We start from the raw sequence: 26,051 nt of genomic DNA, 5'->3' as shown, positions 1-26,051 counted from the left end.
GGTTGTAGGGATCTTTAAGGACTACTAACTATTTCCCCTTAAATAAAACACTTTGAAAAAATCTAATTAACACAAACACACAAGAACTTTACACTCAGGCAGCGATATAAAAGTGTTTATTATATTTTATTAGTTTCAAAATTTAAAAACTGTCATAGTTTCTTTGTTTCTATCTTCGTTAACTTGTTTACCTCTCTTTCTTATAGTACAAGTACTACATAGTTTACGGTCACTTGAACACATTCGGTATTTTATGCAGTATTGTGCATAAAAAAATAAAATGTACAATGACTGAGCAGCAGGAAACTTGGCATGGTTAATCAGAGTGTCCCTGATTATATTTTGATTGCTCACTGTTGTTTATCATTTACTGTTGTTTATCATTTATCAATAAAAACTGATTGGAGAAAAAAATGGTACAACAATTACAAATTTATATATTATAGAGGCATTGAAATGTCACTTGCTCCTGTTTATTGGTTATCAAACCTATACTTAATTTTTTCACCTACTATAGAGTGCTGCTTTGCATATATAAAATTATACACATGCATACACAGCATGAATGAAATCACAACTTTGCTTTGTTTTGGAAGAAACTAATAATTGCATTCATGCACTCCTCTGATAACCAGCGTTCCCTGAGGCGTTCACATTCTTGAACATTGACAGCATGTAGGTTTTTCTTTTCGGTCTCGCGAATCAACTGCTTGGAGAAGGCTAAGGACTATAGGAAAAATGTCAGACATAACAGTACATGTGAACATACAGTATATTAATTTGGTAGAAAACAGCGATAAAGAATAAAGCAAACAAAGTCAGTTACAGTTATCACCTATTGTAATCTTGCATGTAAAAGTGTTTTCTATTATTGACTATGCAGAATAATTATACACTAAAAATAGTGTATAATAGGGCACTGGGGAGACACTGAGCATCCCTCTGCCATCATCCTCTCCAGCAGCTACAGCCCGGACAGCTCTGGGAGTCGGGTCGTGACATCACCATGTTATCCAGGAAGTGAAGCCTTGATGCAGTAGTAAGTGCAGGGAAAAAAAGCACTTTATAAGCATTTCCCGTAAAAAAGTGTATATTGGTGATTTGTACAACTTTTGGGGGAAAATACAATACTTTAATAAAAAATTTTTGCCAGACTTCTACTACTTTAAATAGTGGTAGTGAGAGGTTTATCAGGTAACTGCAATACATACAAATGTATATTTACATAAGTCTACAAGCATGAAAATGTATTCATCAGATATTCACTGACAGTTAACCTTTCACATGCTAGATGGTTAGTAGTGACCACGGGGCATGTGAACATCTGACAGGGAGAGGCAATTACAACAATAGTTGCAATGGCAGCTGAAGTTTAACAAATGCTTAGAGGGCTGACATGGCTATATAGTGTGTTAGACTGTGCCAGAGGCATAGCCTAATACAGTATATTGCCTGTCAGTGTTAACACTGACAGGCAATAATAATGCTTTGGTATACTCTGTACACAATGCATTATATAAAAGTAATAAAAAAGTGTAAAAATAAAAATAAGAAATGGAAAATAAAAAATAAAATAAAAATGAGAACCCCCCCCAAAAAAACCACTTTCATAAAAGTTATGAAAAAAACACATTTCATATTATAGTTAAAAAAGGGTGAAAAACTATTGCGAAATTGCTCTTTTTCCATCCTACCTTTCCCCCCAAAGAATAAAAAAAACTTTTATGTACTTAATCATACAGCTAGTGAGAAAAAAAATAAAAAACATTATGGCTCTTAGAATGCAGTGACACAAAAATTATTTGAACAAAAATACTTAAAAAAAAATACCAAAATATAAAATGTTTACATATTTAGTATCACTGCGTATTGACCCATAAAGATAACATTTTATTATTAATCAATAATAAAAAAGTGTGAGAAAAAAATGCAAAAAACAAAGTGTTATTGCAATTTTTTTTTGCATAAACAAAAATTAATGAATACAATATATCTACCCCAAAATGGTTTCTAGAAAACTACAATTTGTTCTGCAAACTACAAGGCCTCTTACAGCCATGTATAAAAATTTTTTTTCAAAAAAGTGTCTTTTATTTAAACCCTTTTTTAAATCTAAAATTAGTTCTGCCACTAAGGGGTTAAAATGGACATTAAAATCTGCAATAAAAAATTGCTTTAAGTGGGTTAAATTTATACAGGCAGTACCATGGTTATTGTTGATCTCAGTTGTTGCAGACTTTCAGACAATTATGTTTTTTTCCCAGGCTTGATGCAGTGATATCATGAAAGACAATGGCCTAAAGATCAGAATCATGTGTAATGCTTATTTATCGTTTGTCAGCCAGTGGGATGCCACTTACATTTTTGGGTAATTCACCATAAGCCTTGAGTCGTTCCCAAACTTCCTTCTGGAAAGTGCTATCTGGAAATACTTCAGTGACCAACCCAAGCTTGCAAGCTTCATGTGCTGTCAGCAACTTGTTAAAAAGAAGTACTTCTACAGCCTGTTACAAACACATTGGACACGGACTTCAGAAATTTGCCATAAATATAGCTATCATTAACATAATCACAATGCAGATTGGAGATCGCTGCGGGAGGTCCTCCCGCAGTGATCTCCAATCTGCATTCTTCAACCGGTTATCCGGAGCTCCGGATCGGGCTGCAGATGGCTTCTACTAATCTGCGCAAGGCGGTGTCGGGCTCGTAGCTCGTCTGCCGTAGGTGAGCGGCATCTTATGTGCCTTTTTATTATTCAGTTTTAATACAGTATCACGCTAGGTGCGCCCGCCGATGCTCTCTGTCTTTCTAACATAATCACAATGGCACATTAGCCTGCCAGCTGGCTGTGTTAAAGAAAAACAGAATCAGAACAGTACAGTATAATTTGTGATGTTTAAAGAGGTTTTCACATATAATTTCCACATTCAACCACCAGGTGGCAAATGGACATACAGTGGTCCCTCAACATACGATATTAATTGGTTCCAGGACGACCATTGTATGTTGAAAATATTGTATGTTGAGACCAAAATTCTATGGAAAACTAGTAATTGGTTCTGAAGCCCCTAAAATGTCATCCCAAAATAAGCAGGTAACTAATATGGATAAAGCAAGTCTTTATATACAGAAGTCAGATAGAGCTACTGGAGACTGTATGTTACTTTCTATGTAGAAGATGGGAGCGTCTTCAGGGTTCTGTACAGGTCACACACAATCTCAGAAATATAAAATGAAGCCGTCCTCACCTTGTGACCAAAGGGGCAACTCATCCTGGCACAGGTTAAAAGCAGTACAGGATATGTAGTATCACACTGTACTGTAGAGAATCACTACTACACAGCCAACCAGTGCATGACTTTCAATAATACTGGGGTTTACCAGTAAAATGGCCAGTTTAATTGTTTGATTATCTAGTTATTTACAGGTCCTGACTGTCTGTAGCATTGTATGTCGAGTCTGGTCTCAAGTTATGATGGTCCAGAAAGGACCATTGTATGTTGAAAATATTGTATCTTGCGGCCATTGTAAGTTGAGGGATCACTGTATATGTACAATAGGAGTCATAAAGGGGAGATCACAATGCATGCTACTTAATTGTACTATACAGGTGTAGGGGTCCAGTGGGGATAGAAGATTTGAGGGGACAGAAGGACTCAGAGGGAGGGAACCCACTGTCCTAATTTGTCTGGGCCGCTGATCACAACCTGCAGCCTGACATACCATACACTGACACAAACAGCTTTTACATATACGTCTGTCAATGTCATCTATTGCCGGGGAGTGCAAGTACTCATGGAATTGAAAGAAAAAGGTCTGATCTCATGAATACTTACACCGAAAAAGATGCTAGACAATATACTTAAATCATTGAATCAAATCAATACTTTATTATATATAGAAAAAATTATATTTAAAAACATGCTAAAAACAAGGAGGCACGAAAATAATACAGTACATACATCGGATCGCTTACAAGGCAGATGGAATAGTGTATGTTCTGTATAAACAAAGAAATTTATGATATGTTACTCAATCCCAAGAGGTGCAAAGGTACATAAATCTTAGTAAACAGGATAGTCCAAAGTGCTTTGATCTATAAAAAATAAATAAATTATATTATATATATATATGTGTGTGTGTGTGTGTGTGTGTGTGTGTATATGTGGGTATTCTGCAAGTGCAGCAAAAAACAAAGAAATATATACAAAAATACCAAGGTAAAAGTGTGCAAAAAAATATACAAAAGGGAATGTACTTAGACCTCTGGGTAGGAGAGTATTCTGCCTAGTAAGACCACTCACCCAACGCTGCGTTTTGCTAAACAAGCTTTGTCAAGGGTAGTGGTAATCAGGTTACTTGCCTATAACATATATCCACACAAAAATCACATACTTGCTGTACAGCTGGCAATCATCTCCATATAATAATTTTTTCTATATATAATAATAATAATAATAATAATAATAAAGTATTGATTTGATTCTGTCTGAACATTGGTAATAAGTAGTCCTTTTTAGGTCACTCTCATACTTTTGGCGTGGGGATTGAGTAATGCCAAGTAAGATCTGGCTTTTTCATCACTGATCTCTGTTATTGAATATCATGGAAATGTCAAGTAATGAACAACAAGAATAATTCTGAAGACAACATGTATCACTTTGTGGTCCTCGGCTTATTTATTTATTTTTTGCTATATCCTTATATCTTTATGCACCATCACAGAGTTATTTGTAAAAGTCTAACTTCTGGACTGTGGCAGAACTCCGGAGAGAGTTGGTGCTCCTGGGTGTTAAAAGTTTGAACAGTGTGGGACTACACACCCGAATGCGATTAAAAGGAAATAAAGTTCACAGACAGCAGCAGTCATGTGACATGGAAGTGCTACTGTTAGCTGAGTGGCAAGGGTGGTATACAGATGACCAAAAAATCTATACGTCAACCGTGCAGCTGTATCGTTAAAGTATTAGCCACGCAGCTGTATCAGTGAAGTCCCGGTTAGATTAAAACACTTTCGACTCTCTCAGCATCGTTCGGATACATGGTACCGGGAGGGCTGAGAGTCCACTGTGCAGCTTCACGCTCCATAGAGTCTGCAGATTAAGAGAATAAGGCCTAATTTTGGTCTGCTTATTCTTCTTTAGTCATTGTAAAATTGAAAAATTCTGGGGTAAAACCACATATTATATGAAAGAATTATTAGGCTATGTTCCCACTACGTGAGAGACCGTCCGTTCTCTGAAAAGATCATTTTGGCCGGTACTTAAGTACCCTCCGGATGATCTTTCTGGCCGCAGTGTTCTGATGCGGGCGCCCGCATCAGAACTTCCCATAGCACACAATGAAGCAAGCGGCCAGAGGCGCTCGCTTCATTGTGTGAACTGACAGGTCTTTCTGCGGCCGGAATTCACTGAATTGCAGCCGCAGAAAACTGACATGTCAGTATTTTGCGGCTCCGCATGGGATCCCGGACGGAGCGTATACTATGTGTATACACTCCAACCGGGATCCCATAGCAGTAAAGGCAGTGTTCCACACCGTACAAAGTACAGCCATTGTTGCCGATGGCAACAAAACACAACCAAAATGTCTGATGATTTATGTGGCATGACTATCTTTAATAGAAACAAAAGACCCTGAATATTAAAAAAAGCTAAATTTTTGCAATTTTTCATTAAAAAAAAACACTGAATGTCGCGACCAAAGTTACCACTAACAGAGTACAGAGTGTCACAAAAAAAAGCTATGAATCACTTGACTGGGTAAACGCTTTATAAAGTTATAAGTGCATGAAATCACTCATGTTAGACTTAAAAAATAAGGCTTCAGCAAAAACAGGCTTTGATGGCAAGTTGTTAATCATTTATCTCTATTAATTACTGTAGTTTATTTTTGTATGGCAACCCCTTTGTTTATAAGCCCACACCTGAATTCATGGAAATTACAGGATTTGTGGATTTGCACATTAATCATCTTGATTGTCTTTTCCTAGCGCCTGTTCCTTTGATAAATGCTTTGAAGTAAGTCTTGGCAAGAATGAGAAAGTGAGATACTGATATATATTTAATTTATTAAGGGATAGTCCTGTCTTAAATTAAAGAATAATCTCTATATCGCTTTTGCCGGCAGGAAATTTTTAAATTAAGGCAAACATAATATTATGACTGTTTTTTTTCTGCTATATTAACCCCCTTAATAACCTTACATTTTTTTATTACTTTTTGCTGCTTCTTCACACTCCTCTAAGACTTTTATTTTTCCAAAAAATCCATAGCCATATGAGGACTTTTTAATCATTAGGAATGCTCCAGACAGATTGCCTCCTATTCCCCACCTGTGTCAGCCCGGCACATGGGCTGGATCGTTAAGCACCTGTGCAGTGTTCAGAATGGAGAAAATGTTCCAGTGGCATTCCTAATGATGAAGAGGGTGGGGAGGAGGGACGGAGGGGTGGTGCACAGTTAGGGCACAGATACTCCCGTTTGGCACGGGCTGCAAGTTTAAAAGTTGTTTTTTAGGACAATAACTGCATCACCTGCCAAACGGACCCCAGGACAGATCTTGGATAAAAATCAGAAGGTACAAGTGGTTTGGGGGGGGGGGGGGGGGCAGATTGTGGGTACAGAGTCGCTTTAACCTCTTAAGGACATATGCCGTACCCGTACGGCATATGTCCGCAAGAGGAGTTCAGAGGGGGGCCACGCTGCGACCCTGCAGCGTGGCCCGAAGTCCCAGGGGGACTTCTAATTAATGTATAAGTAAAAAAAAATGTCTTCATTAATAAAAAAAACCTCTCCTCTAATTAAAGTCTGAATCACCCCCCTTTTCTCATTTTATAAATAAAAATAAACAAATAAATAAACATGTTAGATACTGCCGCTTGAGTAATCCCGCAAACTATTAATTTATCACATTCCTGATCTCGCATGGTAAACGGCGTAAGCGCAGAGACCTGACAAAGTGCAAAAATTGCGCATTTTTGGTTGCATCAAATCCAGAAAGATCAAAAAGTCGCATATACGCAATCAGGTACTGTTAGAAAGAACACATTATGGCGCAAAAATGACACATCAATCAGCCTCATAGACCAAACGATAAAAGCGCTATAAGCATGTCAAAAGAGCAATTTTAACCCTTTCAGGACAGAGCCAGTTTTCATTTTTGCGCTTTTGTTCTTTCCTCCTCATGTTTAAAAGGCCACTGCGCTTGAATATTTCCCCCTACAGACCCACGAGCCCTAATTTTTTGCGACACCAATTATACTTTGCAAATACAGACTTAATTTTTTCTATAAAATATGCTGAAAAAAAAATATATGTGCAGTGAAATTTAAAAAAAAAGGTGCAATTCCTTTTATTTCGAGGGGTTTAGTATTCACGTTGTTCGCCTTATGGTAAAAATTACATGTTATCTATGTTCAAGTCAGTACGATTACAACGATATGTAACTTGTGTAACTTTTATATTATTCGATTGGTTTTAAAAATGTAAACCTTTAACCCTTTAAGGACATGGCCCATTTTCGTTTTTACGTTTTCGGTTTTTCCTCCTTGTGTTTAAAAGGTCATAGCACTTGCATTTTTCCACCTAGAAACCCACATGACCCCTTATTTCTTGCGTCACTAATTGTACTTTGCAATTACAGGCTGAATTTTTGCATAAAGTATACTGCGAAACCAGGAAAAAATTCAAAGTGTGGTGAAATTGAAAAAAAAAACGCATTTCTTTTATTTGGGGGAAATGTGTTTTTACGCCATTCGCCCTGGGGTAAAACTGACTTGTTATGCATGTTCCTCAAGTCGTTACGATTAAAACGATATGTAACATGTATAACTTATATTGTATCTGATGGCCTGTAAAAAATTCAAACCGTTGTTAACCAATATACATTCCTTAAAATCACTCCATTCCCAGGCTTATAGCGCTTTTATCCTTTGGTCTATGGGGCTGTGCGAGGTGTCATTTTTTGCGCCATGATGTGATCTTTCTATCGGTACCTTGATTGCGCATATACGACTTTTTGATCGCTTTTTATTACATTTTTTCTGGATTTGATGCGACCAAAAATGCGCAATTTTGCACTTTGGGATTTTTTTGCGCTGACGCCGTTTACCGTACGAGATCAGGAATGTGATTAATTAATAGTTCGGGCAATTACGCACGCGGCGATACCAAACATGTTTATTTATTTATTTATTTGTTTACTTTTATTTAAAACCTGGGGAAAGGGGGGTGATTCAGACTTTTATTAGGGGAGGGGGCTTTTTACTATTAACAACACGTTTTTTTTTTTTTTTTACACATATACTAGAAGCCCCCATGGGGGACTTCTAGTATATACACTTTGATCTCTCATAGAGATCTCTGCAGCATAGATATGCTGCAGAGATCCATGAGATCGGCACTCGTTTGCTTTCGGCTGCTGCAGCCGGAAACAAACGAGTGCCGAGCCGAGGACGGCGCCATCTTGGACGCGTCCCCGGCCGGCATCAGTAACGGAGATCGCTCCTCCTCCCGGAGGAGCGATCTCCCCCACTAGACACCAGGGAAACGTTGCCTCCGGTAATCGGAGGCAGCTGTCAACTTTGACAGCTGCCTCCGATTAGCTAATTAGCGGGCACGGCGATCGGACCGTGCCCGCTAATAGCGGCGGTCCCGGGCTACACGCGGCACCCGGGATCGCGGCACTTCAAAGCGGGGCCGCCGCGCGGCCCCGCTTTGAAGTGCTAATGAGGACATAGGACGTACCGGTACGTCCTATGTCCTTAAGAGGTTAATAAAAAACTAAATGTGTTTAAAATCACTCTATTCCCATCCTTATAACGCTTTTATTGTTTGGTCTATGGGGCTGTGTGAGGTGTTTTTGCGCCGCAATCTGTTCTTCCTTTTGGTACCTTGTTTGCGTATATGAGACTTAACTTTTTATTACATTTTTTCTGGATTTAATGTAAACAAAAATGCACAATTTTGCACTTAGGCGGGGTATTGCGCTAACGACGTTTACCGTGCAAGATCAGGAATGTAATCATTTAATAGTTCGGGCAATTACGCACGCAACGATACTAGATATGTTTACTTTTTTATTTTTTTTATAAAATGGGAAAAGGGAGGTGATTTAAACTTTTATTAGGGGAGGGGGCTTTTTATTAATAAAAACACTTTATTTTATTTTCACTAACAGTAATTTGAAGCCCCCTGGGGGACTTCTATATACACAGCACTGATCTCCCATTGAGGTCAATGCTGTGTATATAATAGAGCAATGATCCATCAGATCAGTGCTCTATTTTAATGGTCTGCTGCAGACCATCTACATGGATTGCCGAGCCAGGATCTCCCCTCCGCGATCGCATCCCCCACTAGACACCAGGGAGAGGAGGCACATAGCTGCATTTGAATAGTTAATTAGCCGGCCGCGGCAGCAAATCCCCCCGGAGTCCCTGGCTACACATAGCAACCGGGGACCGTGGGCTGCAGAGAGGATCACGCCGGGAGCCCTCTCTGATCACTCTTAACAGCCTCATTATGGGTATACCAGTCAAGCGTCGTTAAGGGGTTAAGGAACGTTTTTTTCTGTAGAAGGTTTTATTTTTTTTTTAAATCCATCAAATAATATACAAAATATGCAAGTTGCATATCGTTTTAATCGTACCAACTTGAGAAACATATATAACATGTCAGTTTTTCCGAAAACGAAAAACCCCCAAAGGAAAAGAATTGCGTGTTTTTCAATTTTTCCACGCATATAATTTTTTTATGGTTTCGCAGCACATTTTATGCAAAAATTAAGTCTGCCATTGCAAAGTACAATTAGTGACGCAAAAAATAAGGGCTCATGTGGGTTTCTAGGTGAAAAAATGCAAGTGCTATGGCTTTTTAAACACAAGGAAGAATAAACAAAAAAGCAAAAACAAAAATTGGCTCAGTTCTTAAGAGGTTAAACCTTTCAGGTGACATAAAATGATGGCATACTACTACTCCATTAATACTCACCTTGCTTAGGCCCATAATACGAGGGAATGTATATGACGAACAGCCTTCTGGGCTTTGTCCTAGCTGGCTAAAGGGAGTGTGAAAAGTGGCCTGCCAAAAGATACAAACATATGGCTATTATTTTTTACATGGAAGAAAAGAAGGAATAATGTAAAATAAATTAAAGGGGTAGTTCAGCAAAAACATGTTTCTTTCAAATCAACTGGTGTCATAGATTTGTTTACTTCTATAAAAAAATCTCAAGCCTTCCAGTACTTATCAGCTGCTGTAAGTCCTGCAAAAAGTGGTGTATTCTTTCCATTCTAACACAGTGCTCTAGGCTGCCACCTCTGTCCATGTCAAGAACTGTCCAGAGCAGTAGAAAATCCCCATAGCAAACCTCTCCTGCTCTCTATACTGGAAATAAAACCCCTTCCTGCAGGGCATACAACATATGACAAGTACTGTGATTTTTTTTTTTTTAAATAGAAGTAACTTACAAATTGCAAATTTTTGCTGATTCGAAAGAATTTTTTATTTTTTTTTGCTGAACTATCCCTTTAATAATGCATGAACTGGAAACAATGAACTATTGGGTATTATTTTCTAAATACTCTAGAGAAAGCAACACAAACTCTACTATAATTAGAAAATATTTGCCACTAAAAACATGCTGTTTAACGTTTTTGCCCATCATGACCACTATAAAACAAAAGAAACCTACCCTGTCAGTGGCATAGACAATGTCAAACAATCCTAATATAGTCACGGAGATACCGACTGCAGGTCCATTTATAACAGCAATAAGAGGCTTCGGAAAGTCAATAAATTTGTCAACAAAAGCCCTACAGACAAAAAATAAATAAATAAATAAATGTACAGATAACAGTATGAGCACAAAATACATTTTTAGGCTATTTTCCCACAATGTAAGAGAACGGCCGTTCCGTGACCCCGGCCGGGTCACGGAACGGCCGGTCTCTGCAGGGATCATCCCGGCCGGTACTTAAGTACCGGCCGGATGATCTTTCCAGACGCATCAGCACGCGCCCGCATCAGAGCTTACCATAGCACACAGTGAAGTGAGCGGCCGGAGCCGCTCGCTTCACTGTGTGACCTGGCAGGTGTTTCTGCGGCCGGAATGTCAGTTATTGCGGCGGCGTATGGGATCCCGGCCGGAGCGTATACGATGTGTGTACGCTCTGGCCGGGATCCCCTTGAAAGTAAGGCATTGTTCCACCGCAGTAAAAGTACGGTCGTTGTTGCCATCGGTAACAAGGGCTGTAGTTTTACGTAGTGTGAACATAGCCTTACAGTCTACAGAGTTCTCTCGTGTCAACACCCAATATCTTTACAATACTGTCAAAATCTTTCACAGATTTTTTTATTTTCCAAAATCTTATGGACATCAATACTTATGGTATCCTTATAACTTGCTTCTTCTAGTAAGGTAACCAACTCATAGTTGATAATGTAATATTTTTATATTATAATCTGGGGAATGTTCAGATGTGTTTAACAAATGGTGCATAGGCTGTAGTTTGTGCATTTAAAACTTATCAACTCACTGTAAAACGACTGCAGCATCACTGGCCATCTTCTCTTTGCCTTCAGGCGGAATATTGGTAAAATTATTTAAGTCATTACCACTGCAAAAATAATCACCATACCCTATAAGAGAGAAAAATGATTGTTAAATCTTGGGGGGGGGGGGGGGGGGGGGGGGGGGGGGGGGGGGGGTTCACATCAGACTGATTGGGGCTCTATAACAGTCATCACTTCATCCAATGGTCCAACTCCTAGAGCACTCCACCATCAGCTCATGCTATAATATTATAAAATCTAAAACATAGCTGAAGTCATCCAGGGGTTTATAGTACATGATATGCTTATTTAGTTTCAACAGTTGAGAGGTAAAAACATTCTATTTTAGACACACGCGCCATTTTTCTATCACTTTTTGTGTTTATATTACAGAGAAGATACACTAACAGGACATTTAGAAAGTGCAGAGACCCCAAGAGTAAATACTAATATTTAGCTTAAGGGTGCGTTCGCACGTACAGGATCGGAAGCAGATTTGAAGTTGCAGATTCAAGGCAAATCCAATCTGGACCATGAAATCTGCTGCAGATCTGCTGCACATCCTGTACGTGTGAACGCACCCTAAGTGTTTAACTAAGGCTCACAAACTGTATGCACCCTAGATTGCACAATAAGAGCTAGAATTCACAATAAAAGCTGTGATGCCGTGTAGGGTGACCAATTCCAATGGTGCACTGTGGCTCCCACTGAATTATAAGATTATAAATTGGCAAAACAAATGAGTTCAGTCATTGGAAAGGGTTACACATTACTAAGGCATATAAAGAGGTATAAACAGATTAATGAAATATGGACTTAAGCCCCTGCTACACGGGACGACTTGAGGAGCAAACAAGCGCTGTCAGCTGCGGGGAGGCTTCCTGGGTGATCGCTAGATCGTCCAGGCAGCCCATGGAGGATAGCGACGGTCTGCTGCCACAGCTCCTATTCCACAGAGCGACAGCAGTGGATGGCTGCTATCACAGTCGTTTGTCTTTCAACATGAAAGACAAACAACTGCAAAGATCAGCCAACATCGTTCCCATCGGCTGATCGTTGCCTTCTATTACACGGAACGATTATCGATAATCGATCCGTGTAATAGGGCCTTTAGAGGGTAGCTAGACAGGTGGGCCACTGCATAGAGGTAGAGGTTCAAATACAACAGACTCTCACTAAATAGAGAAGATACAGCAAACTTTATTTATGGTAACAGTGACCTTTTGACAAAGAGAATCAAAATAAAATGTACAAAAAAAAAAGGATAAAAATGAAAGTCTGTCTGTCTTCTACAGACTTCCAAAGGCCTGAACAGTTTCATTCCAAATTTGGCCCACAGATACATTGGGTGCCTGGGAAGGTTAGAGCGAAGGTCACATCCTTGCCAGATGTATGGGAGGGGGAGGAGGAGGAGAAAGAGCGCCCCATAGAAATGAATGGGGAAAATCTCCACACTGCACACACAGGTGACATAATTAGCACTGCAGCTTTCTAGCAGTAATGGCAGTTGGAAGCCTTAGCAACCAATAGGATTACTACTTTCATTTTCAAATGAAGCTGGAATCTGATTGGTTGCTAGGGCCAGCTGCTTGAGAACAGATCCACAGAAATATATGGTAGACCCCTACTCCAACTATACAGTACAGGTATACAGGACTCCAAAACTATACAATACGAGTACACAGGACGTCCACCAACTATATACTACAGGTATACAGGACCCCCAAAACTATACACTACAGGTATACAGGATCCCCAAACTATATATACTACAGGGATACAGGACCTCTACCAACTATATACTTCAGGTATACAGGACCCCCCAAACTATATAGTACAAGTTTACAGGACCCCCCAAATTATACACTACAGGTATACAGGACCCCCCAAACTATACACTACAGGCATATAGGACCCTCCTAACTATACAATATAGGTATACCGGAACCCCGAACTATAAAATACAGGGATCCAGGACGCTCAAACTTTAAACTACAGGTATACAGGACCTCCACCAAGTATATACTACAGGTATATAGCACTTTCAAAGTATATACTATAGGTATACAGGACCCCTAAACTATACAGTACAGGTATACAGCCCCCCAACTATACACTACAGGTATACACGACCCCCCCCCCTCAACTGTACACTACAGGTATACAGCCCCCCCACTCCAACTATACACTACAGGTATACACGACTCCTAAAAACTATACACTTTAGGTATACAGAACCCCTCTAACTATACACTACAAGTATACACGAATTCCACTGATTAACTCAGATGAAACAGATTGCAGTTTCCTGTTAAGCACCATTTGCAATAACAATAAACAAGGCCCAAGGTCGATCACTGCAGGTGGTGGCATAAATCTGGATTCTGCATGTTTTCCACATGGACAATAGTATGTTGGTGCTCCAGAGTGGTATCAGGTAAAAATCTTTATGTCAATGCACCTGGCAATAACACTGCCAATGTTGTATATACCAGGCTGTATACAACACTGCCAATGTTGTATACAACCAAGCTGTATATAACACTTTCAATGTTGTATATAACCAGGCTTTTTATAACACTGCCAATGTTGTATATAACCAGGCTGTATGTAACACTGCCAATATTGTATATAACCAGGCTGTATATAACACTGCCAATGCTGTATATAACGAGGCTGTATATAACACTGTCAATGTTGTATATAACACTTTCAATGTTGTATATAACCAGGCTGTATATAACACTTTCAATGTTGTATATAACCAGGCTTTTTATAACACTGCCAATGTTGTATATAACCAGGCTGTATATAACACTGCCAATGTTGTATATAACCAGGCTGTATATTACACTGCCAATGTTGTATATAACCAGGCTGTACATAACACTGCCAATGTTGTAAATAACCAGGCTCTGTATACAGTCTGATCACATGACATCTCAGTTTGGCTTTTAGGTATTTAGGATGTTTAAAGTTTTTAGTTTATTTCTAATGTGCATAAGCTACAGTTTACATAAACAGTGCAGAACTGTTGGGGTATATAGTGTACATACTGTAGGGCTCCTGGTGATTTCCCCTTAAACAAAAAAGGGGGCATAGATTGGCCTCCTGGGCACCCTGGGAACAAATCTAATTAACACACTGACACTTTTTACCCAGGCAGCGCCGGGTACATTTTCTAGCATATATTATATATATATATATATAATATATATATATATATATATATATATATATATATATATATATATATATATACATACACACACACACACACACCCATCAACACTTGCGGTTCCCGAAATATGGGCTTATAAATAAATGCATATAGTATGGATATAAAATGTCTGGGGATTAACATACCAGTCAATACAGTAATAACGGAGTCATCTTTGGCGGCTTCATCTAAAGCCAAACCAATTTCCTTGTACATCTGAAAGAAATAAAGACAAGTATTTGAAACTCACAACATTTAATGCTAAAAGGAATCCAATCAGCACAATTGTGCTGATTAAGCTCCCAGCAGCACTACACAGATGTTGTAACCATATCTGGTGTCCCATGCTTGGTAGCTTTCTATCATGGTAAAATATTGTTCAATCCAGTGCACGGTGTAGGGGAGAGCTGTAACTAGTCATTTGTGCGTAACTAGTCACGGCTATCTGCCTGTCAGCATGCTCTGTGGGGTGATTGACAGGCAAAGAGGCCTGTTAGAGGCATGATTGTGTTATTTCTTTAATGTAAATGTATTTTAAATTTGGTACTGAAATAGATTTCTGAGTGTCTGTTCTTCTTCCTGCTCCCCCCCCCCCGGCATACTGTGAAAAGAGGGAGCTTCTTGCTCTGTATCCATAGTACCTGTCTCTAGTAAGAGACCCTGTGGCAGGGAATGGGAAGAGAGGTGCCTGCAACCTACTGCAACACCAAATTCAAAATACTTTTACATTAGAGAAATGACTATCATGCACGGTGCTACACAATAGTCATTTCTAAAATAATTATGACATATAAAAAGATCGTTGACTTTACCTGCAATGTAATAGCATTTTTCTTTTCTGGCCTGTTCAGAAATATCTTAGTCATATTATCTTTACTAACAACTTCTAATGTTTCGTATTTCTGACCAGTGTTCTGTGATGAATCTTTTGCAGGTCCTTCAGAAGAGATCAAATTGTTAACAAGTTCTACATAGGATTGCCTGGCTTCATCCTGAAAATATACACAAAAATACAACATTGACAATATCATTATAAAATGTTAAAAAAAAGCCTTACACTATACAAAAATGATCTTTTAATCTGCAGCAGCCAAGTCAATTAGGCATGGCTTATAGAGTGTCTGTGCCCTAGGCCTGCGACGCCTCTCCTTTCTTCCTCCCAGCCCTCCTCATCATTACTAACGCCCTGGGCAGGATTTCTCCTATTTATCGCTTGTCTAAACTGTGCACATGTGTTACTTCAGATCATTAAGGCACATGTGCTACAAGTATTTTTAAATCAGAAAACCCCTTTAACATGATCTACATAGCATGGAATGTGGTCTGGAAGAGGTTTCACCAACAGCAGATCCAACAGAATGATTGAGGTCACCCAACGAATGCAAGATTTAGGAGGATCTCAGAAAACAGAAAAGGTGACCATGCAATATTATGTTAAAATCCAAGGCACTAAATGTCATTTTTATTCCATCTTGATTAAAAATTGCCACACAAGATGAAATAGAAGTTAAATTTATGCCATACCAAGTTAAACATGTAAAGGAAGTTGATTGTGCATTGGAACCATGCAATATTACACAAGTAATAGAAAATAATGAATGTTGTTGTGTTCATAGTAGGGTTGTAGTGTGAACATTGCATAAGACATCGCCCAATTAATACAAGACATTATGTTCAAACTTTTCACACAAGGTGCCTCCTAAACTGCTTCATCCCATGTAATAAATGAAAATAATTATACAATTTAAGCATTATATTAATCATTTCTGGACTTAATCTTCCTTCCACACAAGCTGATTATAATTATGTTTTTCTCTCAGGGCAGTTCTCATAATAAATATTCAGGCATATAGGCTTAATTGGACAATAGCCTCAAGATTTGATAAATACTTTAGGATTAAATAAGGAAGTTCAGTTTAGTTTTTTAAGACAACAACACTTTATTAGGGTGTAAACTGTCCTGATTCCTCAAAGCTTTAGGAACTCGGCTTATTTAAACCTTCAAGATACAGGTTTTTTTTTCATTGCCACATTCGAAAAGCCATAACAATTTTTTTTTCAGACATGCCATACACCATTTTGTATGAAAATGTGTTTTTTTGGCATTAAAACCATTTCGTATTTTCTTTATTTTTGAATTTGTAGCAAGGAAGCTGAGGTTTGTGATGTTTTATTACCTTTGATAAACTCCCCAGTGAATTCCATGCATCCCACTTTGCTTTATTAACAAAGTCCAGCATGCCAGGCTTAGGAGTATTGCAAGATCCTTGTGTTGCCTTGAGAAGAAATAAACAATAGTCAAATAATAGTCAAAAAAGTAATTTTGAGCCAATTTTGATTTTTGCGTTTTCGTTTTTTCCTCCTTGTGCATAAAAGGCCATAGCAGTTGCATTTTTCCACCTACAAACCCACATGAGCCCTTATTTTTTGCGTCACTAATTGTACTTTGCAATGACAGGCTGAATTTTTGCATAAAGTACACTGCGAAACCAGAAAAAAATTCGAAGTGTGGTGAAATTGAAAAAAAAAAAACGCATTTTGTTTATTTGGGGGAAATGTGTTTCTACGCCATTCGCCCTGGGGTAAAACTGACTTGTTATGCACGTTCCTCAAGTCGTTACGATTAAAATGATATGTAACATGTATAACTTATATTGTATCGGATGGCCTGTAAAAAATTCAAACCATTGTCAACAAATATACGTCACTTAAAACCGCTCTATTCCCAGGCTTATAGCGCTTTTATCCTTTGGTCTATGGGGCTGTGTCAGGTGTCATTCTTTGCGCCATGATGTGTTCTATCGGTACCTTGATTGCGCATATACGACTTTTTGATCGCTTTTTATTACAATTTTTCTGGATTTGATGCGACCAAAAATGCGCAATTTTGCACTTTGGGATTTATTGGCGCTTATGCCGTTTACCGTACGAGATCAGGAATGTGATTAATTAATAGTTCGGGGATTACGCACCCGGCGATAGCAAACATGTATATTTATTTACTTTTATTTATAACCTGGGAAAAGGGGGGTGATTCAGACTTTTATTAGGGGAGGGGGCTTTTTATTCACAACAACACTTTCTTATTTTTTTTTACACATATACTTTAACACTTATACTAGAAGCCCCCCTGGGGGACTTCTAGTATATACACTTTGATCTCTCATTGAGATCTCTGCAGCATAGATATGCTGCAGAGATCCATGAGATCGGCACTCGTTTGCTTTCGGCTGCTGCAGCCGGAAACAAACGAGTGCCGAGCCGGGGACGGCGCCATCTTGGAGCGGTCCCCGGCCGGCTTCAGAAACGGAGATCGCTTCTCCGGGATAACATCCCGGAGGAGCGATCTCTGCCACTAGACACCAGGGAGACGCTGGATCCGGTAATCTGATGCAGCTGTCATGTTTAACAGCTGCATCTGATTACTGTATTAGCGGGCACGGCGATCGGACCGTGGCCGCTAATACCTACGGTCTCGGGCTACACGCGGCACCCGGGACCGCCGCGGTTCAGAGCGGGGTCGCCGCGCGGCCCCGCTCTGAACGCCCTTACTGGCAATAGGGCGTACCTATACGCCCTTTGTCGTTAAGGGGTTAAACAAGATCATATGGCACATCTAAGTTTATATGGCACCTAAGTTAATTGCTACATATACTTTTAGTTAAAAGGAACCTATCACTAAGATTTGGCATATAAATTAAGTCATAACATGTAATGCACAATAACATTTCCCATAGCTGTCCCATCTATAACCAAGAAAATTACTTTTATAATCTGCATGCACTGTGTGCAAACTGCCCGTAAGCACTTATCTTGACATATCTCTGCAGAGTAGTCACTTTGTCTTGGGCTGTATTCACACTTATTGAGGCATGTCTGACAGTGCAAACATAGCCAAATATCATCCCCATGTTACTAAAAACTTGTGCATGCCTGAAAATCACAATTTGCTGGTTGAGATGCAGGCACTGTTGTTATAACTTTCAACATCTAAATCAGCAGAGAATGTCAAATAAAGAAAGTTTGCAATTTAAATTAATTTTTTTTAGTTCTCATGCTGTAAAACAAAGTTATACTTACCATAAATCCAGGTCCAGTCTCCTGAAGGCAGATTTTTAGTCTTGCGCTGGCTGAAAAAGACTAAACGAAGGAAGTCCCAGTCAGTGCAGAGTGTCACGGCTCAATGTGTCCTTCAATCAAATGAGTGTCTGTGTTTAGTCTTTTTCTTCAACCAGCACAAGACTAAAAAGCTGCCTTCAGGAGACTGGACCTGGATACAAGTAAGTATTGCTTTGTTTCAAAACCTGATAACTATAAATAAGATTAATGGATGGGATTGCAGCACACAAGGGGTTGTCTTCCCAGTAAAAAAAAACAAACAAAAAGGCCACCTCAGCCAGAATGGCTCTCTGGTATGGTGAGTGGAGGGGGTGCTACAAAATGGGGAAACTTTGGGTTCATTTACACAGAAAGATTGTCCGACAGATTATCTGCCAAAGATTTGAAGCCAAAGCCAGAAATGGATTTGAAAAGAGGAGAAATCTCAGGCTTTGATTCATGACCTGATCTCTGTTTATAGTCTGTTTTTGGCTTTGGCTTCAAATCTTTGGCAGATAATCTGTCAGACAATCTTTCTGTGTAAATGGACCCTTTCTCTATAGTGTCTTTACACGCTAACCTAACAGAGCATACTATGGATAGTAGTTATCATCCTAAAAGTTTTTTAACCCCTTCATGACCAAAGGTCATTGATGCACTGATGTCCAGGTCAAATAAAAGCAACGTTCCTCCTCACGTTCAGAGCCATAACGCTTTTATTTTTCCACCTACAGGGCTGGTTGGGGTGTCAATTATGCGCCATGATCTCTAGTTTTTTTTCTAATATATTTTTACAAAAAAAAATCAACAATCCTGGTGTTTTGTTTTCCGCTTTTCATTTATTTTGCTCACCGTGCAGGAACAATATTAATTTTAATAGATCGGACAATTCCGCACGCTACGATATGTAATAGGATTTTTTTTTAAATATATTCTTATTTGTATATAGGGAAAGGGGGTAATAAACAAATGTTTATTGGGGCATTTTTATAATTTTTTTTTAATGTTTTGAAACTTTTTAAATTATTTTTTTTACACATTTTATATTGCATATATAAGTCCCTTAGGGGACTTATATGCACAAATTGCATATACTGATTAATGCTATGCCATAGCATGGTATTCATCAGTATTATTGGCGATCGGTACATAGAGTCTCCCTTAGAGCAGACAGGACGGAGGTAAGTGGATTATCCCCATCCGTCGGTACAAGGGGATGACAGGCAGCTGCAAGACCGTAGCTGCCTGTCATTAGCTCTGGCGCTGACCACACTAATGTGTGCGGGATAGCTTATGTTGGAGCAGTCCCCCACACATTTATGTCCAGGAATGTATATATACAGATTGTGCATGTGAAGGGGTTAAGGGCCAGCTTGCATTCTCTCTGGATATATCAGGACAGCTAAAGGACTAAAAAAAAAAATAAAAAAAAATTCCTCTATAAATTTTTTAGCCATAATTATTGAAGAAAAAAACTTTGAAGATGCTCAGCTGTTTCAGCTGTTTTAACAGTGGTTACTATACAGCCATGAAATGACACTTAACTGGGCAGTTATAGGTATTAGAAACAAAAAGTCCATCCAGTTCAGATCCCTTTCATCTTTGGTAACAAAAACGTGCACAGGCGAAGTACAATCCATCTGTGTAGATACACCGGAGGCAAAACCTAGTATTATTATATAAATATCTACCACTACATTACCTGTTTAAACAATGCATATAATTTCAGTTTTGCATCATTGCCGGGGTCCTTTTTCAGGGTCTTCAAGTCATTCTGCGCTTTTTCAAAGTCCCTCTGACTGGCCTGCATATGTGCTGCTGTTGTGTGTACACCAAGGGGAGAAACACGACACCAGGGACTGGTTCTATTGCAGAAATATTAACATACACTGCTTAAATTGATGTTAAGTAGTTTATTACACATTGTGGTTAGAGCTGTCAAAAAACAATATGATACAATACTATATTGTACAGGTGATCATTTGTTCGAGTTTTGTAGTAAGAAAACATTATTACTACAGCCAGCTCACGTTGAAATCCTGAAGATGAGCTGGCAGTTAATCATTCTGGGAAGGTACGACGGCCTGAAGACACAGCAGTGGCCAGAGTGTCACAAACAGGCCTCATCTGTGACACTTTTAGCCCAAAATAAAGATATTTTTCAGAAAATGCTGGATCACACAGGGGAGAGGAAGGTACGTACAGGATGCCAGCCAAGTAGGTAACTGGAGATTGGCAGCACAGATATATGCATATCCATGCTGTCAGATCCCCTCTAAACATTACCATTTCAAAATATAGTAAGTCCCATATATGGCTCCTACACAGCAGGGATAACAAACACTAAATTGCTGGGTTGGGAAGGGGTTAAAGTTGTATATGAACTGCTAGAGGCAAAAAAGGATGAATGAAGAGGGAAAAGATGTAAGGAATACTTTTTTGTTATTATATTTTTCATTTGTGGGGACAAAACAATGTTGGCCCTTGTATTCTTTTAGTGTATGGACCTAGGTGTTTTTTTTTTTTACTATGGAGCCCTGTTCTAATGTATTAGGATCAGAACACTGATTTTACTCCACTATCTATGGACTGTGGAGATTAAGAGTGAGACAACTGTAGTTAGCCAAGTCCAGTCTGGGTATTTCCCAACTGAAGATAGTCAACTCCCCCATAACCAATTATTTCCCTTTGCCAGGTCCCTTATGTAGGTAGTCACCCCTATAAGAAAGGTACCCCCTGTAGCCAATTTCACCCATAAGACAGGCCCCATCCTGTAGGCAGTATGCTCAGTCACCAAGTCTTCCCCCATAGGTAGTATCCACAGTGGGCAGACCACTGTAGGTAGTGTCCCCAGTGGCCATGTTCCCCTCCTGTATGAAGTATCCCTCTAGGTACAGAAAGGAGGAAAAGAACCACAGTGGAGATGGGTGTTAGAAAACACAGCAGTGGCGGGGGAGAAGTTCAGGTTATATTTGTATACATACAGCCCTAGCCTCTTCCAAAACTACAACTACTTTAATCATAGAGATTACGGTTTGTGCAAAAGTAAATTGATGTAACATGTCCTATAAGGCCTAGGCTACACAGCAATTTCCTGTCAGGCGATCAAGAGTCACAGTGTTGCACTGCCTGGTTGCGCTTCCTCTTCACTCAAAGGTGAATGTGGTCGTGCTGCCACCCACAGGCAGCCATGACATCATGCAACTGGGATTTGCCCTGAACCCCAAGCCTTGATGGCCCCTCGACTTTGAAGAGAAACTATCAGCAGGTTCATGTGTACAAACCTGCTGACAGTTCCCAACAGCTGCTGAACAACACTTACCATTGCTGGTCTTCTAGCACAGACGTTTTTATGATAGTAGTGCAGACCTTCAGAGGGGATGCCCTGTGGGCTTCTTTCTGTGTCCAGCTTGTTTGCATCATAAACAGAATAGAGACAGTGAGGGTAATGGCAATGGTGCCCATAAGCATAAAGCCATTTACATCTGCAGATTGTGGCAGGAAACTGGCCAACCATCTTATGGGTATGGGGCTCTTTAGACTTTTAACAGATGATGTGTGGGAAAACAATGGTCAGTCTTTCTGTGCTTAAGGAAGGTAACACGTTTACACGCACAAAAAGGAAAAATATTGTCAATATAATAGTGCGCTCCATTAAAGTCAATGGTAAGTTGTCCGGCAGCACCCACACAGTATAGATCATTGATTAAGTCCTAATAATGAAAGGCTCATTATTTACCAGCTGCTTTTGCACAATGCAATCTTTTATTTAGCTGTTATGTCTATGTGTGTACATAACCTCAGAGGTGTCACGCTGTGGCCGTCTCTTCTCCCATTGAGAATACATGTTTACTCGACCAAAGCGACTATGCACGTGCATTAGAAAGAAAAGCAGTTGGCCACACAGCACTTACTGAAGGTGTACGGGCACCTGCAGGGAGAGGAGTGACAGGGATTGCTAGAATCCACACATTCATGGTAACCTGTTACTTTCTACATGACTCTGTTCACACACGATGTGTGGTAGACTAATCCTACTTATTTCCATTTAAATCAAGGACCCGCCCACTGACACACCCCTTTCTTGTCACCAGCTCCTCACGCACCGTTAGCAGCTATGCATCTCCTTGCAGTAATGTAGAAAATATAATATTACAGCCCTTCCCAACCTCCGGTAATAGTAGAGCCTACAATGTATTCTCTCCTTTAGTCTCTCACTGTAGGGTATACATTCTAGCATGATTAGGGCTATGTTCACACACAGTATAGTCTGTCAGTCAGTCTTTTTTCAAGTAAAACCGGGGGGGGGGAGGTTTTTTAGGGGTTGAAAACACAGCAGCTGTGAAAATTTTTCCATTATAATTTTGCCCTGTTATTTCCACTTCTTGTTTTGGTTGAAACAAAGACTGAAAGAAATACTATGTGAACATAGCCTAGCGCAGTGCTTCTTAATTCCAGTCCTCAGGCCTCACCAACAGGTTATGTTTTGAGGATTTCCTTAGTATTTCACAGGTGATATAATTATACTCAGTGCATCAGGTATTCTCACAGGTTTCCTTTGTATGGGAAATCCTCAAAACATGACCTGTTGGTGAGACCTGAGGACTAGATTTGAAAAGCACTGACCTAGCGTGTATCCTCTCCTCTAAAAGGGCATACATTCTAGCATGTTCAGTTTTGAAAGGTCTAGAGCACAGGTGTAAGACTTCCGCCCTCAGCTTTTATAAATTACATTTTTGATCATGTCTTACCTGTTCAGGCATGATGGGAATTGTAGTTTTACAACTGTTGGAGGGCCTGAGTCTGACATCTCTGGTCTAGAATTTTCCCTTTTCTCACTGCAAGGTATACAGTCTGGCATGTTTAGTAATGAAATGTCTAGTATGTATCCTCTCCTCTGAGCGGGCTGTATTACACGGCATGATTGGGAGGTGAAAGCGAGCTGCGACGTGTTAAATCAGTGCTCACTTCCCTCTTGCTGTCTGTGCTATTACACACACAGACAGCGAGCAGCCCGGACAATCCTTAGATCGTTCAGGCTGCCCATGGTAGATAGGAGCGTTATCGTGATTTGGATTTCTCAAACGGTTTGAAGACCACAATCAGCCCATAACATATGTGTATGTATGCAGGGGAGAGGACCGGTGTGTGTGAGTTCTGTATACAGGTGGAGAGGACCGGTGTGTGTGTGGGGTCTGTATACAGGGGGAGAAGACCGGTGTGTGTGGGGTCTGTATACAGGGGGAGAGGACCGGTGTGTGTGGGGTCTGTATACAGGTGGAGAGGACTGGTGTGTGTGAGGGGTCTGTATACAGGGGGAGAGGACCGGTGTGTGTGGGGTCTGTATACAGGGGGAGAGGACCGGTGTGTGTGGGGTCTGTATACAGGGGGAGAGGACCGGTGTGTGTGGGGTCTGTATACAGGGGGAGAGGACCGGTGTGTGTGGGGTCTGTATACAGGGGGAGAGGACCGGTGTGTGTGGGGTCTGTATACAGGGGGAGAGGACCGGTGTATGTGGGGTCTGTATACAGGGGAGAGGACCGGTGTGTGTGGGGTCTGTATACAGGGGGAGAGGACCGGTGTGTGTGGGGTCTGTATACAGGGGGAGAGGACCGGTGTGTGTGGGGTCTGTATACAGGGGGAGAGGACCGGTGTGTGTGGGGTCTGTATACAGGGGGAGAGGACCGGTGTGTGTGGGGTCTGTATACAGGGGGAGAGGACCGGTGTGTGTGGGGTCTGTATACAGGGGGAGAGGACCGGTGTGTGTGGGGTCTGTATACAGGGGGAGAGGACCGGTGTGTGTGGGGTCTGTATACAGGGGGAGAGGACTGGTGTGTGTGGGGTCTGTATACAGGGGACAGGACCGGTGTGTGTGGGGTCTGTATACAGGGGGAGAGGACTGGTGTGTGGGATCTGTATACAGGTGAGAGGATTGGTGTGTGGGATCTGTATACAGGTGAGAGGATTGGTGTGTGGGATCTGTATACAGGTGAGAGGATTGGTGTGTGTGGGGTCAGTATACAGACACTACACACACAAACCTCTACCCTGTATACAGAACTCACACACCAGTCCTCTCCCCCTGTATACAGACCCCACACACACCAGTCCTCTCCCCCTGTATACAGACTCCACACACACCAGTCCTCTCCCCCCTGTATACACCCCCCACACACACCAGTCCTCTCCCCCCTGTATACACCCCACACACACACCAGTCCTCTCCCCCCTGTATACACCCCCCACACACACACCAGTCCTCTCCCCCTGTATACAGACACCACACACACCAGTCCTCTCCCCCTGTATACAGACCCCACACACACCAGTCCTCTCCCCCTGTATACAGACCCCACACACCAGTCCTCTCCCCCTGTATACAGAGCCCACACACACCAGTCCTCTCCCCCTGTATACAGACCCCACACACACCAGTCCTCTCCCCCTGTATACAGACCCCACACACACCAGTCCTCTCCCCCTGTATACAGACTCCACACACACCAGTCCTCTCCCCCCTGTATACACCCCCCACACACACCAGTCCTCTCCCCCCTGTATACACCCCCCACACACACCAGTCCTCTCCCCCCTGTATACACCCCCCACACACACACCAGTCCTCTCCCCCTGTATACAGACACCACACACACCAGTCCTCTCCCCCTGTATACAGACCCCACACACACCAGTCCTCTCCCCCTGTATACAGACCCCACACACCAGTCCTCTCCCCCTGTATACAGAGCCCACACACACCAGTCCTCTCCCCCTGTATACAGACCCCACACACACCAGTCCTCTTCCCCCTGTATACAGACCCCACACACACACCAGTCCTCTTCCCCCTGTGTCCCCCATGTTACTGTGGACATTGCAGCTCCCTTCCCTCTGTTTCTGCAGGAGTGAATAGCAGCTCACTGCTTCCTGCTTGTAAGGTCGATACAACTCGGCCCCTCCTGCTGGTATCACACTCATAGAGGATACAGGTTTCTCACCACAGCTGTAACCTGGGCTCCTGTGCCGCACACAGTCTGTGCTCACCTGCTTCTTACTGCTCTAAGAAGGGAGTAGTGTGCCAGGAAGAAGGAGGCAGCCATGGGAGACAGGACATCGGCACTAGCCACTACTAGGGACAAGGTACAGGCCCACCTCTTCCTCCCTGCCACAGCTACATA

The 26,051-nt window shown here is 41.0% G+C and overlaps 1 protein-coding gene across 5 annotated transcripts; it reads right to left on the bottom strand.

Moving 5' to 3' along the window:
* Positions 1-107: 107 nt before the first annotated feature.
* Positions 108-26,051, bottom strand: LOC138783394 (enoyl-CoA delta isomerase 2-like). 5 transcript variants are annotated; one of them, XM_069958066.1, is made up of 11 exons: positions 25,872-26,050; positions 22,196-22,282; positions 20,576-20,738; positions 16,953-17,051; positions 15,588-15,767; positions 14,922-14,991; positions 11,540-11,642; positions 10,696-10,816; positions 9,993-10,082; positions 2,361-2,504; positions 108-727 (listed from the first exon to the last, which is right to left on the bottom strand). In XM_069958066.1, the coding sequence occupies exons 3-11, from the start codon at positions 20,681-20,683 to the stop codon at positions 572-574; spliced, it is 1,071 nt and encodes a 356-aa protein (XP_069814167.1). In that variant the 5' UTR covers positions 20,684-20,738; positions 22,196-22,282; positions 25,872-26,050; the 3' UTR covers positions 108-571. The 5 variants fall into 5 exon arrangements, with proteins under 5 accessions (XP_069814167.1, XP_069814166.1, XP_069814168.1 ...); XM_069958065.1 differs by having other exon boundaries at positions 25,918-26,050; XM_069958067.1 differs by lacking the exon at positions 22,196-22,282 and having other exon boundaries at positions 20,576-20,765; positions 25,861-26,051.

This window comes from Dendropsophus ebraccatus, chromosome 2 (assembly GCF_027789765.1).
Source record: "Dendropsophus ebraccatus isolate aDenEbr1 chromosome 2, aDenEbr1.pat, whole genome shotgun sequence".
Classification (NCBI taxonomy): Eukaryota; Metazoa; Chordata; class Amphibia; order Anura; family Hylidae; genus Dendropsophus; species Dendropsophus ebraccatus.
The sequence above is the reverse complement of the archived record's forward strand: the minus strand, read 5'-3'. Positions and strand labels throughout refer to the sequence as shown.

What these genes read in the sequence shown, in the direction of transcription:
- LOC138783394 (XM_069958064.1), bottom strand. Translation starts at nt 25,973, where the DNA reads ATGGCTGCCTCCTTCTTCCTGGCACACTACTCCCTTCTTAGAGCAGTA. An exon ending in AAAATGCTATTACATTGCAG is followed by an intron (nt 14,992 to 15,587) that starts GTAAAGTCAACG and finishes TATTTCTTTCAG; the next exon opens with ATGTACAAGGAAATTGGTTT. An exon ending in GTATTATGGGCCTAAGCAAG is followed by an intron (nt 2,505 to 9,992) that starts GTGAGTATTAAT and finishes TGTTTGTAACAG; the next exon opens with GCTGTAGAAGTACTTCTTTT.